The 16,950-nt window shown below is 41.9% G+C and overlaps 1 protein-coding gene across 1 annotated transcript in view; it reads right to left on the reverse strand.

Annotated features, from left to right (window-relative positions):
* Nucleotides 1–13,289: 13,289 nt before the first annotated feature.
* NPY5R (neuropeptide Y receptor Y5) overlaps nt 13,290–16,950 on the reverse strand; it is a 111,721-nt gene continuing 108,060 nt past the window's right edge. The window contains exon 2 of the mRNA XM_063460024.1: nt 13,290–14,757. Coding sequence (XP_063316094.1) covers nt 13,402–14,748 — 1,347 coding nt within the window. The 5' untranslated portion in view covers nt 14,749–14,757 and the 3' untranslated portion in view covers nt 13,290–13,401. The remainder of the gene's footprint in view (nt 14,758–16,950) is intronic.

The following is a 16,950-nucleotide window of genomic DNA, read 5'->3' on the forward strand; positions in this document are numbered from 1 at the left end:
AAACATGATTTGCAAACAAAGGGACTCCACAGAATCTGTTCATTAACCGAACAGAAGGGAACAATTTCATTTGAATGCATGGAAACATTTGACGATACAAAGTATAATTAAAGCGGCACTGTCATGCCGAACTTACCTTCCCTCAATCTCTTCCTCTTCTCCCCCTCTCTCGGGATCTGTTATTCTTTTCTTCCTGTCTTCTTTAGTTTTCTTTAAAATCATAAGACAAAGTAGGGACTCTGTCTTATGGAGGATTCCTCCGCTTGACCAGCTCTGACCAGCGGAGAAGCAAAGTGTGCTTCATTTCCGCTGGTCAGAGCAATTTTCCCATGATCCCTAGCTTTCCTCCCTGTTCCCACAATGCTTCCTGTCAGTATTGCCGAACGTCCTGTCACTTAGACAGAACGCCGGCAAAACTGCCGAATTGCATCCTAACAGAATGAGCACTGTTTCTCCATTGGTGTTCGGATGCAATTCGGTACTTTGTTCGGATCGGAATTTCATTCTAATGAATGAAACTCCGATCCTATTCATTGCTGTGGCTGCATCTTGCAGCCGCTTAGTAGATGACTCCCTAATTCCCACGGTATTAGGGAGCTATCTACTAAAAGGCTGAAAGACCTAAATTGGTCTTTCAGCCAAATTTACTAACACCAAGTAAAAATGACTTGGTATTAGTAAATAATATTCCCCTACTCGCTATACCGCGAGTAGGGGCATGTCTAGTAAGCAGTGAGCAGCCTGTGGCTGCTCACTGTAAAAAAAAAAAAAAAATATATTGCCCCCTACCCCTAAACGACGGGTGGGGGCCGTAAAGTAAAATAAGGGAGGGAGACCTATTGTCCCCCACCCCTGAGCGGTGGGTGGGGGCCATAAAGATAATGAGGGGGGGGACCTACTGTCCTCCCCCCCGGCCCCCACCCCTGGGCGGCGGGTGGGGGCCATAATGGTAATAAAGGGGGGGGACCTACTGTCCTCCCCCCCGGCCCCCACCCCTGGGCGGCGGGTGGGGGCCATAATAGTAGTAAAGGGGGGGGGGACCTACTGTCCTCCCCCCCGGCCCCCACCCCTGGCCGGCGGGTGGGGGCCATAATGGTAATAAGAGGGGGGGACCTACTTTCCTCCCCCCCCGGCCCCCACCCCTGGGCGGCAGGTGGGGGCCATAATAGTAGTAGGGGGGGGACCTACTGTCCTCCCCCCCGGCCCCCACCCCTGGGCGGCGGGTGGGGGCCATAATAGTAATAAGGGGGGGGACCTACTGTCCTCCCCCCCCGGCCCCCACCCCTGGGCGGCGGGTGGGGGCCATAATAGTAGTAGGGGGGGGGGACCTACTGTCCTCCCCCCGGCCCCCACCCCTGGCCGGCGGGTGGGGGCCATAATAGTAATAGGGTGGGGGGGACCTACTGTCCTCCCCCCCCGGCCCCCACCCCTGGGCGGCGGGTGGGGGCCATAATAGTAGTAGGGGGGTGGGACCTACTGTCCTCCCCCCGGCCCCCACCCCTGGCCGGCGGGTGGGGACCATAATGGTAATAAGAGGGGGGGACCTACTGTCCTCCCCCCCCGGCCCCCACCCCTGGGCGGCGGGTGGGGGCCATCATAGTAATAAGAGGGGGGGGGGACCTACTGTCCTCCCCCCCGGCCCCCACCCCTGGGCGGCGGGTGGGGGCCATCATAGTAATAAGGGGGGGGGGAGACCTACTGCCCCCCCCCGGCCCCCACCCCTGGGCGGCGGGTGGGGGCACTAAGTAAATTCCCCCCCCCCCATCAAGGTGACTAGGGGTGCCCAAGCCCCTAGTCACCCACCCCCCACCCAAATAAAAAATGCCCCTACCTACCCCCCTCACCCTAAAAAATAGTGAGGGGGGAATAAAATTGCTAACCTTTTTTCTAAAATCTTCATTTTTCAGCCCCAAAAAAGGCCAAATAAAAAACCATCATAGCCGTCGAACTAAAAATAAAATAAAAAACCCGAGCGCAAAAAAAAAAACAGACGAAAAAGAAAAAACCCGAGCGCACAAAAAATTATCCATCTTCACCCATGGAGGGCTCCGCGCAGACTGAGCTCCGCAGGGCGGGGCAAGTCTTATAAAGCCTTGCCCCGCCCTGCAATTAGCCTAAGAACACTCTGATTGGTGGGTTTAAGCCAATCAGAGTGCTCTTTGTCATTTTACAAGCGTGGGAAAGTTCTTTGGAATTTTCCCACGCTTGTAAAATGACACAGAGCACTGTGATTGGATGGATTTCAAGCCATCCTATCACAGTGCTCTGTGTCATTTTACAAGCGTGGGAAAGTTCCAAAGAACTTTCCCACGCTTGTAAAATGACACAGAGCACTGTGATTGGATGGCTTGAAATCCATCCAATCACAGTGCTCTGTGTCATTTTACAAGCGTGGGAAAGTTCTTTGTAATTTTCCCACGCTTGTAAAATGACACAGAGCACTGTGATTGGATGGATTTCAAGCCATCCAATCACAGTGCTCTGTGTCATTTTACAAGCGTGGGAAAATTCCAAAGAACTTTCCCACGCTTGTAAAATGACAAAGAGCACTCTGATTGGCTTAAACCCACCAATCAGAGTGTTCTTAGGCTAATTGCAGGGCGGGGCAAGGCTTTATAAGCCTTGCCCCGCCCTGCGGAGCTCAGTCTGCGCGGAGCCCTCCATGGGTGAAGATGGATTATTTTTTTGTGCGCTCGGGTTTTTTCTTTTTCGTCGGGTTTTTTTTTTTTGCGCTCAAGTTTTTTATTTTATTTTTAGTTCGACGGCTATGATGGTTTTTTATTTGGCCTTTTTTGGGGCTGAAAAATGAAGATTTTAGAAAAAAGAAGACGTTGAATGGTAAGTTTAATTTTACTTTACAGGTTAGCAATTTTATTCCCCCCTCACTATTTTTTAGGGTGAGGGGGGTAGGTAGGGGCATTTTTTATTTGGGTGGGGGGTGGGTGACTAGGGGCTTGGGCACCCCTAGTCACCTTGATGGGGGGGGGGGAATTTACTTAGTGCCCCCACCCGCCGCCCAGGGGTGGGGGCGGGGGGAGGACAGTAGGTCCCCCCCCCATTATCGTTATGGCCCCCACCCGCCGCCCAGGGGTGGGGGCCGGGGGGGAGTACAGTAGGTCCCCCCCCTTTTTTCCATTAGGGCCCCCACCCGCCGCCCAGGGGTGGGGGCCGGGGGCTGGAGGACAGTAGGTCCCCCCCCCTTATTACTATTATGGCCCCCACCCGCCGCCCAGGGGTGGGGGCCGGGGGGGAGGACAGTAGGTCCCCCCCTATTACTATTATGGCCCCCACCCGCCGCCCAGGGGTGGGGGCCGGGGGGTGGAGGACAGTAGGTCCCCCCCCCTTATTACTATTATGGCCCCCACCCGCCGCCCAGGGGTGGGGGCCGGGGGGGGGAGGACAGTAGGTCCCCCCCCATTACTATTATGGCTCCCACCCGCCGCCCAGGGGTGGGGGCCTGAGGGGAGGACAGTAGGTCCCCCCTCATTCCCATTATGGCCCCCACCCGCCGTCCAGGGGTGGGGGCCGGCGGGGGAGGACAGTAGGTCCCCCGTCCCCCCCTTATTACCCTTTTTTTTTTTTTTTTTTTACAGTGAGCAGCCACAGGCTGCTCACTGTTTAGTGGACATGCCCCTACTCGCGATATAGCGAGTAGGGGCATTGGGGAGATTTTAATCTCCCTTGTGCTATTATGGGGGTCATATTGACCCCCATAGAGTGAGGAGGGGACCTGGGGGGCTTATGAAGTGGTGGGGAGCACTGCTGCCTGCCGCTTCTGTCTTTACATATTACAAGGAGGGAGCTGCACGCCGGTAGCTCCCTCCTTGTAATAAACCGAACAAACAAACGAACACTGATACACAGTGTTAGTTTGTTCGTCTGATTTTTTCTATTCATTCATTCGTCTGTCTGATGAATGAATGAATGAATAGGTGAAATTCCCGTTCGCATGTCCAGATGTTTCACTGGGCATGTGCGGGAATCTCCCAGTCTGTGTAGTGTGGGTAGATGACGTGTCCCACAGGGACTTCACCTACCCACACAAAGATGGCGGCGCCCTGAATATAGATCGGGGCAGAAAATAAAGAATAAAAATTAGGTAATGTGGGGGGCATAGGGGCATTTGGGGATGACTAGGGGGTCGATTGGATGTAGTTGAGGCGGGAGGGGGGTTAAAAAAAAAACGGAATTTGGCATGACAGTGCCGCTTTAAGGGAACAGGTATGAGGAGTCCCATCTCCCATGACACAAATAAACAAACAACAGACTCATAAGACAAGGTATTCATGCTCCAGGAGAACAAACGTACAACAGATTCCCTCCTGACACCTAGCAGTCTTGATGTGGAAAAACAGTACATTCAGATTTTGCAGGAACTGATTGATTACTCACATTTGGGTGTGATTATCACAGTAACCTAATGACAGTAAATACAGCCAACAGCTGATGCCAGGAAATCTGTATCCTCCCTGATGCCGGGGGAACCAAACTTTCCCATGCATTTAAATGAGTGCAGGACAGTGCAGAATCCAACTATCTTCAATGAGCTCCACAGTACTGAAAGTTTCCTAGCACTTGGGGAATCATAGTAAACCTGAATTAGGGGGGAGAGAGAAGGTAGTCCAAATGTCCCCGTGTACTTGCCTCACCAAAACAGAACCCCATCTAGCCCAGGGCTCATAGTCAGTGGGAAGTAGGCTGACAAATAAGCAGGCTCTACCTTTCACAGGTATTAGACAGGAACTGACACGTGATTCTTGGTTGTGTAAGATAAATGCATTTCCTTATGGTATAAAACATCTGTATGATTTGAGCTAGGTGATACCACAGTCATGGATTGAAATGGCACATTTTTTATTTTAATTTTTTTTTATTTTGATTCTTTATTTTTGGTGTGCACATAAGAATTCAGCTCCTCCTGTCCCCAAGGGCTGTGAAAGCCAAAATAGTCTCCATGGAAATAATTCACTTTGTATAAATTGTACTTTATGTTTTTATTTTGGTCATATTATAATAATCTTTTTCAGGAATATTGCTTCCATTGAGATGCTTATAATGTATTCCATTTGTATTACAAGCTTCTCTATATGTATTATCCTCAAATACAACCCCTATAAACCATGTATATTAGCTGTAACTTCACAGAGCCTCAATTATTGTTTATTGCTAATTATTAACACCATCTACCAGTATACAGAATTTCCATACTTTTAAAAACAATTGAGTTGATTTAAATTTTAGTAATGCCATATTCATTTTCATAAACAAGGCTTTTCTGCTAAAGTTTCCCAGTAACTATGCAGATGTAGCTCTAATAAATGAGTTACTATTTCTGCAAGCTGACTTGTATTGACATTTAATAACTGCAACATCATTGTGCAGAGGGTGGTCGAGCTGCTTCCCGGGACAAAACTATAAACATACAGGGATTATGGATTAAGTTCTTTTCATAAGGGCAGCATTCTCTCTGTAGGCTAATTATTTTTACTGCTTTATTTTCAACATTTTCTTCTTTCTCAAAATTCTTCCCACTTACCACATATCTTCTTAAATTCATGAATAGATATTTCATTTTACCAAATCCCCAACTGCATGAGGACAAAGTCATATTAAAATGATGACTTTGTCCTCACGCAGTTGGAGATTTGGTAAAATCTCTGAAATTATTTTTTTTATAGATGTACTCCATCCATCTGTTTGCATTCCATACCCATTCTGTAACTACAATGATCTAAATCATATTAACACTAATCTAAAAAGCTCTTAACAATTTATACCCTCGTCATATTTCCTCTCGCAAATCTCACAATTCACAGTCATTCTACTCTGTGACTGAACTTGACTTGCAGTGCTAATGCTCACATACATTGACATACCTCACATACATAATACCCTACCGTACCTATTTGATTTCCCCCCCAGTCCCTTGTCCTTTAAGAAGTCTTTCAAAACTAATCTATATAGGACATCTTATCATGTTTCGGAGTGATCTAGTCCTTACACCAGACTTGCTGTCTTTTCTTATATAATTAGTGGTTGCCAGTGGCGTACATACCAGGGTCGCAGGGGTCGCGGCTGCGACCGGGCCCGGCCCACCAGGGGGCCCGGCCGCCCCTGCGACCCGGTATGTACGATCTGGGCCAGCCTCTTCTCCTGGGGGGCCCAGGAGCCGGCCACCTCCGGGCCCCCGAGGCTGGCCCTGCTTACACACGGCGGCCGGCTGGTGTGCGAGGGAGCACTCTCCCCTGAGTGCTTCCTCTTCAGCTCCCTCGCGCACCGCACTGATACCGGCGCCGGAAGATGACGTCATCTTCCGGCGCCGGTATCAGTACGCGGCGCGCGAGGGAGCTGAAGAGGAAGCACTCAGGGGAGAGTGCTCCCTCGCGCGCCCGCAGGACCAGCCAGCCTGCCGGGTGACTGGCCCCCCCAGGAGCCCAGCAGCACCACTGGACCCCAGGGAATCCCCTCAGCACTCCAAAAGGTAAGGAGGCTGGGGGGATTAAATAAAAAAAAACATGTGTAAGTGTAAGTGTGTGTGAGTGTGTGTGTGTGTGTGTGTGAGTGTTAGTGTGTGTGTGTGTGTGTGTGTGAGTGTGTGTGTGTGTGTGTGTTTGTGTGAGTGTTAGTGTGTGTGAGTGTTAGTGTGTGTGAGTGTTAGTGTGTGTGTGTGTGAGCGTGTGTGTGTGTGCGTTAGTGTGTGTGTGTGTTAGTGTGAGTGTTGGTGTTTGTGTTAGAGTGTGTGTCTGCTAGTGAGTGTCAGTGAGTGTGTTACTGTGTGTGTCTGTTACTGAGTGTGTTTGTGTGTGTGTGTGTGTGTGTGTTAGTGAGTCTGTTTGATGTCTGTTAGTGAGTGTGTGTTTGTCAGTGAGAGTGTATGTTTTGTAAGTGAGTGTGTATGTATGTCTGCCGCTGAGTGTGTCTTTGTCAGTAAATGTGTGTGTCTGTTAGCTAGTGTGTATGCATTTGTTCGTGAGAGTGTGTGTGTGTCTTCAGCACTTACCTTTCTCCAGCGCCGGACTCCCATGGCGCTGGGGATCCCTCCGCCTCTCAGCTCCGAATGCGCATGCACGGCAAGAGCCGCGCACACATTCAAACCGCCCATAGGAAAGCATTACTCAATGCTTTCCTATGGACGTTCAGTGTCTTAAAGCCACTAGAGACAGCCACTAGAGGCTGGATTAACCCTCAGTGAAATCTAACAGTTTCTCTGAAACTGCTATGCTTTCAGCTGCAGGGTTAAAACTAGAGGGACCTGACACCCAGTCCACTTAATTGAGCTGATGTGATCTGGGTGTCTGTAGTGGTCCTTTAAGTGTGTGTGCATCTGCATGCAGTGGCGTACATACCGCGGTCGCAACCCCTGCGACCAGGTGCCCGCCGCCATGTGTTGCTGCCCCGGCCCGCGCAGAGTAAGCGCGAGGGGGGGGGGGGGGGCACGGATCAATTTTCGCACCGGGGCCCCATGGGTCATGTGTACGCCACTGGTGGTTGCACTTTTCATTCTCTCACCTTTCTGTTACACAGCTTACCCACACTTTATTTTGTTTTATATGTTTAACTAGATACAGGAGATCTCTTCTCCTCTGTCTCGTTATTCTTTTTTTATATCAAATATACAGTGTTAAAAGTTCTAAATATAACGCTATAAAATGTAACAATATTCTGTTTCACTATATGAATAGTATAGTAACAAGTTCAATTACTAGTACTGTTTTGTTTACGCTGCTTTATTAGAATAACAATATGCACTGTAAAACCATAGGGCAGGCATCTTTACAGAGAAGAAAACTGCTTTCATGAAAAAAAGCTCTCCAAATACAGTATTACAAAGCTATTCTCTGCTGAGGTACCAATGTCCTTTTATTCCAATAGTCCACAATGTAGGAGTATTTATAATCATTACAGTAACTTCATAGTACTGAAGTTGAAAAAAGGCTTAAAGAGATGATAATAAGAAGATTACAAATCCTGTCTTTTCTCTGCTTACACGGTTTTTAAACTACATGAAGATTTACAAAAACATTTTTTTTGCTTCTGTACGTATTATTTCAGATTTTCTTTTAATGCCTATTAACACTTGAATAGAATAATGGTGACAATGCTGCACAAGTAAACCATCAAATGCCCGATGTGTTAGGTGAGTGAGTCAACTGTAATGTTGTAATAAAAAAAAAAGTACAAAAAAAACATTGTATACTGGTAAGTTAAATGGATAAGGGGAGGTAAAAGCTATTGCAAGCTTTCAACACCGTAACACCTTCACTTCAGACATAAGATTACAAATAATGATGAGTGACATATGTTGTGTGCGTGTTTTATATTTTTTATTGACAGCAACACATTTTGTATTTAAAAAAATATCAGAATATTTCTTGCATCGAACTTCAAAATCGTAATAATAGTCTTATATGAGTGATTTGATACCAACTAAGCCTTTTCACCCCAAAAAATAATATTATGTGTAAACAAAAATTAGTTTAATTCAGAAGGCTACACACAGTGACGTACCTACCAGGGTCACAGGCGTCGCAGCTGTGACTGGGCCTGTCACTCTAGGGGGCCCGGCCTCAGATACGACCCCTGTTCACCCCTTGCGGCCACACTCTGCGCCCTCCCAGACACTCTTTTATTAACAGCCTTGGAGAGCTTATAAAGTGTCCTAGAGGTGGGTGTTGTGTGATTTAACCAGGGTTTTAGCACTGCCATTAAGGTGGTTGTGGACAATGTTATTGTTCAGTGTGTGCTCTGGGGGGCGGGGTCTCCGGCCTCAGGCTGCTGGCAGGAATCTTTCCGGGTTCCAGCTCACTGAGAAATTCTTGCTGCATGAGCTGGTGTTCAGTGGGTCCCTGCCAGACTCCCCAAGCTGCTAATTGGGCTGTTCTTCCAGCAGCCAGACAGAGAGGAAAGGAGGATGGCAGTCAGCTGCCCAGGATCCCGGAGGAGCACAAGAGGGCTCTGCGGAAGGCAAAGGACATGCTAAACCAGCCCCCTGAGGACATCCTGCGGGACAAACAGCGGCCTATTGGATCCTGCCCCCCAGGATATTACTGCTCCCATGAGGATGGCAGGGAAGGACCCTAAGGATCACGATGTCTAATAGAGGAATGATAAGATGAAAGAGGTGGACCTTATGAACTGCTGTTACCTGTGTATGCTGAATTCTGGCTGCACGTGTATAATGTTTTTGAGTGTGTGTCAAATAGAAGTGAGTGTCTAGTGAGTGTCTGTCAGTGTGTATGTGTTTCAGTGAGTTAGTGTCTGTGTGTCTGTCAGTGTTTGTGTCAATCAGTAAGTGTCTGTCAGTGTGTGTCAAATCAATGAGAGTGTGTGTCTGTCAGTGTGTGTGTCAGTGAGTGTGGTTGTCTGTCAGTTTGTGTGTGTGTCAGTGAGTGTATATCAGTTTCCCTGTGTTTCCTCTCCTTGTGGGTTTCCTGACTTTGCCTGATCTCTGGATTTTGCTGATTGCCGCCAGCCCTGACCTCTGGACCGTCGGACTCTGATTTCTGCATGACTGCATATCCTTCTTCGGATACCTTTGCCTTGGATTTTTTTCTGTTATTTTTATTAAAGTCCCTGTGCCATCACTGAACCAACAGCATCCTGTTCTCAACCTCAAGATCTCTGTGGATCATGCTTGTACGGGAGAGCTGTTACTGTAACTGAGTTCCAGGACTGAACACGACCCCAGTGGTTTGTTACAGGGTGGGAAGATTTGTGGGGGTTACTTATACCTTTTTGTTTTATTTAGGTTCCTGTCTAATTAGGGATACCCATTGTTGTGCTGGCCAGGAAATATATATAGATATATATATTGAAACGTCTTTAAAATATTATGTTAGTCCAATAAAAAAGGTATCATTGCATACTGCAATACTCTGGTATTTTGGCATATTATAAATATATTTTTGCTTTAGTTATTTTCTTATTTCTCATTATTTTTTTTTCTTAGAATTGCATTTCTGTGTTAAAATGTATATCTGGAATATTGTTATTGTAAATGTAAAAATGTTTTGCAAATCTGAATGATTGATTATACTTGCTTGCTATCTTTAAAAATAAATATTTAAATTGCTTTGTAATTTTACATTTTATGCTAGCTATGCATCCCACACATAAAATGTGTTTTGAAGCAAAAATAATTTGGCAGTGTAGATTAAATATAATTATGGTATTTAACACATTCACATAATCTATAGAGGAATATTTAAAAGCCATGAAATCTAAACAAAGCAATTAATAGAGAGATTTTGTTACTGCCAAATATTTTTTTCTGGAGATCTCTCGGGACACCCCACACATGGTCAGTTTGCACTGCCAAACACCTATTTGGGAACAAGCTTTAAAGAATAAACCAAAAAGGCACGTAAATGGGCCAATGTGAAGCTAAATATGCACATAACAAAATATTATGTATATATGTTGCAGTACACTAATAGGAGAATTTTCACACCATCTGTTTCAAATTAACTTAGAAAAAGTAACCAAGAGAGGGAAAAATAGGAAGACTAGTAAAATAATAATCTATATTTATTAAATATATATTATAATATCTAGATATTTAAATATAGATATTTTATACTGTTCCAGCTTTTTCTCCCTCTGTAGCTCACTTCTCATTTACTGGCTTTCCCCTGGGCATCAGGCATCTTTTTTTTCCCATTTATCATCTCTTTTTTTGGCATCACAGGTGGTACTTAGAATATGGATCACAGAAGACATCTTGGGACACGGTAAGCAAATACCATTTTGAGCCATAACTCTCGTGGTTCTCAGAAATCTTTTGGTCAGTAAAGGTGTAGCAGGAACATATGAAGATCTATTTACTAACAGCCATATGCGATTTTGCTAAATTTAACTGATTTCATTCAGCTCAGTCCTTCTCCATTTGGTTTTTAAAATTCCTCTGTATTCCCAAATAACTGTATGATAGTCCAACTGAGTCTACTGTATGCCTTTTATTTTTAAATGTATCTTATAGCTGCAGTGCGTTTCAACTGAAAATAGTTTAAGAGAATTCCAACTAAATTGCAGCTGAATTGTAGCAGAATTTCCCTGCTAATAAGAAAATAAAATGCAAATAATATTAGAGTAGGTTTTGAGGTGGATTAACGGTTGTGCCATCTTTATATGTTAACAGGGTTTTGGGTCGCATTGCGATGACTTATGATTAGGTAGATAGTTACAGAGTTAATCAGTAAACTCAGAATTTTCCACAATTAAATTTGAAAAAAAGAGGCAAAAATACCTGATCTGAAAAATACTCCATTATATAGTTTTTTATTCCTAGTTCCTGAGTTATACATTAGATGATTCTTTAAGCCGTTATAAACGCTGTGGAACGCACATCCATTTTGCTTCCCGAGCATGGAACGCATAAAGATCACGTGATCGGCAATTATACACGTGACGCATGACGTACGACGTGGCGCATGACGAATGCGGAAGTGGCTGGAGCTTCGAACGGACCCGGCTTTTTCATTGCGGCTAAACAGCTACACCTGAGAGGAAGATTCCGGCGAATCGGATGCAGGCATGGGGAAGACACCCACTATTACACCAATGACTTGGAGGGCTTAGCCCTATATAATAGCTTTTGATTGTTAGCGTTTTTAGGATGCTGTTTTATGTACCTGTAAAATTTGATTTACTGAAAGAGGTCCCTGAGGAAGTCCTTACTGTAGAAGGACGAAACGCGTAGGACCAGCATCTCTTTCTTATTTGTTTTTATTATATTTTATTCAATTTAACCTTTTTCAAGTAAATAAATCGCCTTTAAGTATTCCTTTGGTTGCTGTCTGTGAGATTTCATGCTGACCTGGATACCCTATCGGCTATCACTTGAGGAGGGAATTTTAAAGGAACACACCCCCCATTTCCATCAAGGGGAGGCACCTATAATACGCTTTATTATTCTGGAATATGTGAGTGCATTCTGATCACTGGCAATTTTCACTATATTTTATTAGCAATATTTGCACTATGTTTTGTCCTCTATTATAGGTACACTAGCAATATCCCAAAATATCCCATCAACTATATAATCCTGCAATTTGGTTATCAGCTGGGAGATAAACCTGGGAGGCCGTGTACCTATCAGTTAAGTTAAAGTTTTTTTGTGGTTTTTATCACTTTTCCACGGGTGTCCGTGTTGTTTGTTATTTGCTGAAAAATACTCCACCTGAGCCATACTTACAATGTATTTTTGCCTCCGTTTTTCCACTTTGGTTTAATTTGTGAAAATTCAGTTTGCTGAGTAGCCTTGAACAGGTACAACCAAATTATAGTAATTTGGTTGCAATTCCGCTGTTTGTAAACAACTGCATCCGCTATGACATACAGAGGTTAAGCTCATTTCAACCAAGAACTGAACTGCAGATAAATGAAAGTGAACATTCAGTTTAAATAATTACATTTTTCTTGTGTATTTAGCTGAAAACACCTTAATTGTGACATCATCATTAGTCTTGTGTTAGTTTGATGTTTTGGTGTTTAGTGGATTTTAGCATCAGATAGAGACTACCCATTGACAAACCCATCTTTAGATAATTATTTTTTGTAAGAACAGGTGTGATAGAATTATTGCATTTAATTGTGTTTTCTTTTTTTAAAATGATACCCATATTTTTCTCAAACATCTATGAATCACACTTTTTGAAGAAAGTATATGTACTATAGACGGGAGAGAAAGCCTGACAAATAGAATGACAGCCTAACTTTATATGCTAACATGCCTTATGAAGGGATACTTATGTTGTGAAAGCTTGCAAGATATATCAGTAACCTTTATCAGTCTGTTAATATCACTTTGTACTTTTTATTATGCAAAACATATATATATATATGTATGTATATGTATATATATATATATATATATATATATTCTCACTAAACAGTATATTACCATCATTTTACAGAGTTAAATCAATGACAAATTTACAGCAAAATGATACGTTAAGGAAATATAATTTCTTATTCATTTATACTTTGAAGTCAACATATATTTTTTAGGACCTCGTAGAGATCATATGCATGACAATTGTCTATATAATGATATATACATATTTCTTATATAAAGATATAATTGTACAAATGTTGCTTTACAAATAACTAGTGAGGCATATCCTAGAACTATCATAAAATGTATTTCCTGGCATGTATATATAAGTGATTGTATCTACATATTTTCCAATAGATCATAAAAAATGAACAATAACACCCAATTTGAGAAATTGACTCTATACATCTTTGAGCAAGAATTGATAACAATACTGTATTATACATTGCTACAGTATACCCTATTTGGGGGGGGGGGGGTATGTGTTAAAAAGTTTTTTTGTGTGTGTTTGCTTTTATGTAAACTAAGAATTTACAATCTGTAATGTATTCTAGACACATCTGAACTCAGGATATCTGGAAACATTGTATGAATGACATCAAATCAGCTTTGATTCCATCATTTAAAAATCCATAAAGTATCGGATTTAGACAACAGGACACCATGCCAAGCAAATGACAGATGCAGTACACTAATTTAAAATGTCGATTGGAAATTAAATTGGCATTAAAATCAGTTACAAGGTGAAAGAGATGAAGTGGCATCCAGCTGACAGCAAAAGCCAAGATCAATACAGTTAGTCTGCAGAAAACCTTCCTAGATCTTTTTTTTATACGAGTTATGGATTTCGATACAGAAATCATGTTGTTCAGTTCAGAATTCTCGTCTGGTTTCATTTCAAAACATATGGGTACTCCTGGCAAATATGCACTAGATGGAAGTGTGTGGCTCCGTTCTGTTGTAGATGTTTCTGGAATATCTCCAGTATTACTTTCTTGATGTCGTCTTAGAATGGCTGGAACAACACTAGCTGTTTTCTTACTGTACCTTCTTCTGTGCTTTCGAACACATGAATAGCTCCATCTTCGACTGCTGGAAATTTCGACGTCAGAATGAATAGTTTTTGGTTGCTGAAGCGTGAGATTTATCATTTCATTTTCTTCAACTTTAGTGTCTTTGTTGGGCAGCCTTGATCCTATACTTCTACAAACGCTTGTGTGACTTATGGTTAAGCAAGATAATGGTAATATATATTGCACAAGCAATAATGATATAGTGAAGGCAATTCTGTATGAATCAGATGGCCATGATTCTATGCACAAATAACTGTTCATAAGTGATTCCAGATTAAATGCTTCCCTTAAATTAATAATTTTATGAAACACAGGCAAAGGAGAACATATGGTGAATCCAAGAGTCCAGACAATGGCAATTAAAAAGTATCCATGGTTTGCAGTTAAATTTGCAGAGAGTGGGTGTTTTATCATATGATATCTAACCAAAGCAATAGACATGAGCATTAAGGTAGATATAAGAACAGATACACACTGGAGGAAAGGCACAACATGACACATGATTTCTCCAAAGATCCATTGGTCTAGCAAGACACATGTAAGTGTAAAAGGGGAACAGAAAAGTACTACTAAAATATCAGAGAAAGCTAGGTTTCCAATAAGATAGTTTATTATTGTCTTCTGCTTGCGTTTTTTGAAAATGGCCAAAAGAATAAGAAGATTTCCCATAAATCCCAGGAGACTTACAAAGGTATACAAGCCAATCAGAAAATATCGTATGTCATCAACACTGCTGTTATAGTCCTCCCATGCTGGAAAATCAGGCTGTGTTGTTGCAAATGTGCTGTTTTCATCTTTGGCAACAGTTCTGTTGATTAGATTGTTTGTTTCCAAATCCATTTTGCTGTCCTAATATCAATAAAAAGAGATTAACAAATTTAAATTAGAGAAATGAAAATGAATCAATCAGTTTAATTATAAAATTCAAATTTTAGCCACTAGTTGATTAGATTTATTCTTAAATAAATGATAGAATTGATAGAACAAATCATATTTTAATCCAGATAGCTACAAAATTGTAATGACAATATAAATTTGAGCATATACTTTTAAAAACAGTAAATACATTTAAAAAAAGCAGTCACCATGTCAATGTTTATGCCCATGGTTTACCTCTTAAATTGTTTAGCGGTATATTGAATCAATTGTAATTCATTTAGATTGCATAATTAGTAGCTGAATTTACTTTGCAATGAACATGATCACAGTAGAGCAAACTACCATCCTTTAAGCTACTGGATGTTGCTAGTTGGAAATTAACAGGTATACTCATGAATGTAGGAAGGAATAAAATAACACAACAGAAAAGAAACTGTCATTATCTGTATAAATAAAAATATTGAATCCAAGAAATGTTGCTCAACTCCAGAAGACCAAGTTTCCCTGCTCGTCAGAAACCAAATGCTGAACTGACACTAAAGAGAAATACACACTATGTAAATGTATAATAAAACCACATTTCTTAATGAAAATTTTATAAAGTAACAAGGCATTTTGTGACAAGGATTATCTAGGGATGCTATAGCAGCTTGTAAATAATTTTTTGAACAATAGGTTTCCATTTGTGCACCCGCTTTTGTATGATACAAAAATTACACTAATAGAGATTACTTACCTACATTCCAGCTCTATGACTCGCCACCTGCAGGCACCAGCTACACCTTCAAAAAGAAGCAATGGATTGGAAATAGGCATTCACGTTAGTAAGCAATATTTGATTCCAGGACCAAGTTTTTCTTGGTTCTGGAGGAGGAAGTGCCTCTAGTGGCTGTCAGGAAGACAGCAACTAGAGGTATATTAGCCCTTCATTGTAAACATTGCAGTACAAAAATGCTATATTTTAGATTGCAGTTTTAAAATGACAGGACCACTGCACCCAGACTACTATTGAGATGAACTGTTCTTGGATCTTTAGTGGCCCTTTAAGCATAAAGCATAATTAAGCATTAATATCTAGTACCTGTGCCTACTGTATTCCTACATAAAGGCATTATTTGTAGATTCACAAAGGTTCTTTAGATTGTAGGTCTTGTGAGGACCTTCCACACAAATAATATACGTATACCATCTGACTGTTGGAGTTATTGATTTAACCCCTTAAGGACCAAACTTCTGGAATAAAAGGGAATCATGACATGTCACACACGTCATGTGTCCTTAAGGGGTTAAAGGACTAGTCTCTTAACCCTCATTATTGAACATTGTTAATTTTTTATGTTTACAGGGTCCTTATTTCTTTATACAACACAATTTAACCATTCCTGACATATCATTGGTTTCACATGTGTATTTATATCCTGACTATCTTTGTCTATTTTCATTTATTTAATAAAAGCTTCATTTTATTAGTGACATTAAACTTCCATCCCATAAGTCCTCTGGTGCCTTTCAGCGGTCTTTCAGTGGTCTTTGAGTTCTTTTTTCATTCTTGATATTAATTTGCATGGCAATTGTCATTAAAATCTCTCTGAATCAATAGGGAAATTATTGAAACGAGAAAAGTAATTAACGTTTCACAGCTGTATGCAGATTTTCCATTAGTAATGACTTGGAGATTAAAATTATAAAACAAAATACATAAATAAGTAGTTTTTAAGTAGTGCTGTAAAAGATTAAGGAAATAATGGAATCATTAATTTTCATCAAATTCTTGTTATCTCAGAGTGGAACTGTATGTAAAACAAATCATTATTTTATGCCTTAAAGTGACATTATTATACTTATTTGGTTTCCTAATGAATAAAGTAAAGAAACAATTATGTTACACTAAAATAAACAAGTGACAAGCACACGAACATGTAAGGACCAGAGAACACTTTGTAGGACTTCACCTTTTATCTCTCATGAGTTGGACCTTTTACTCTCTGATGCAAATTCTCTGATTTAGGGAAATCTACAAATGTGATATTCAATCTATGGGGCTGTAAAACTGACTCTGGTTCTGTGCTATTTATGCACTCGGTACATGTGACATGAATATTAGGCCCTCCTCTAATATTGGCTCCCTTGGAAAATATAGCAAAGAAGGCTGTGAAAATGATC

Source organism: Pelobates fuscus, chromosome 6 (assembly GCF_036172605.1).
Source record: "Pelobates fuscus isolate aPelFus1 chromosome 6, aPelFus1.pri, whole genome shotgun sequence".
Classification (NCBI taxonomy): domain Eukaryota; kingdom Metazoa; phylum Chordata; class Amphibia; order Anura; family Pelobatidae; genus Pelobates; species Pelobates fuscus.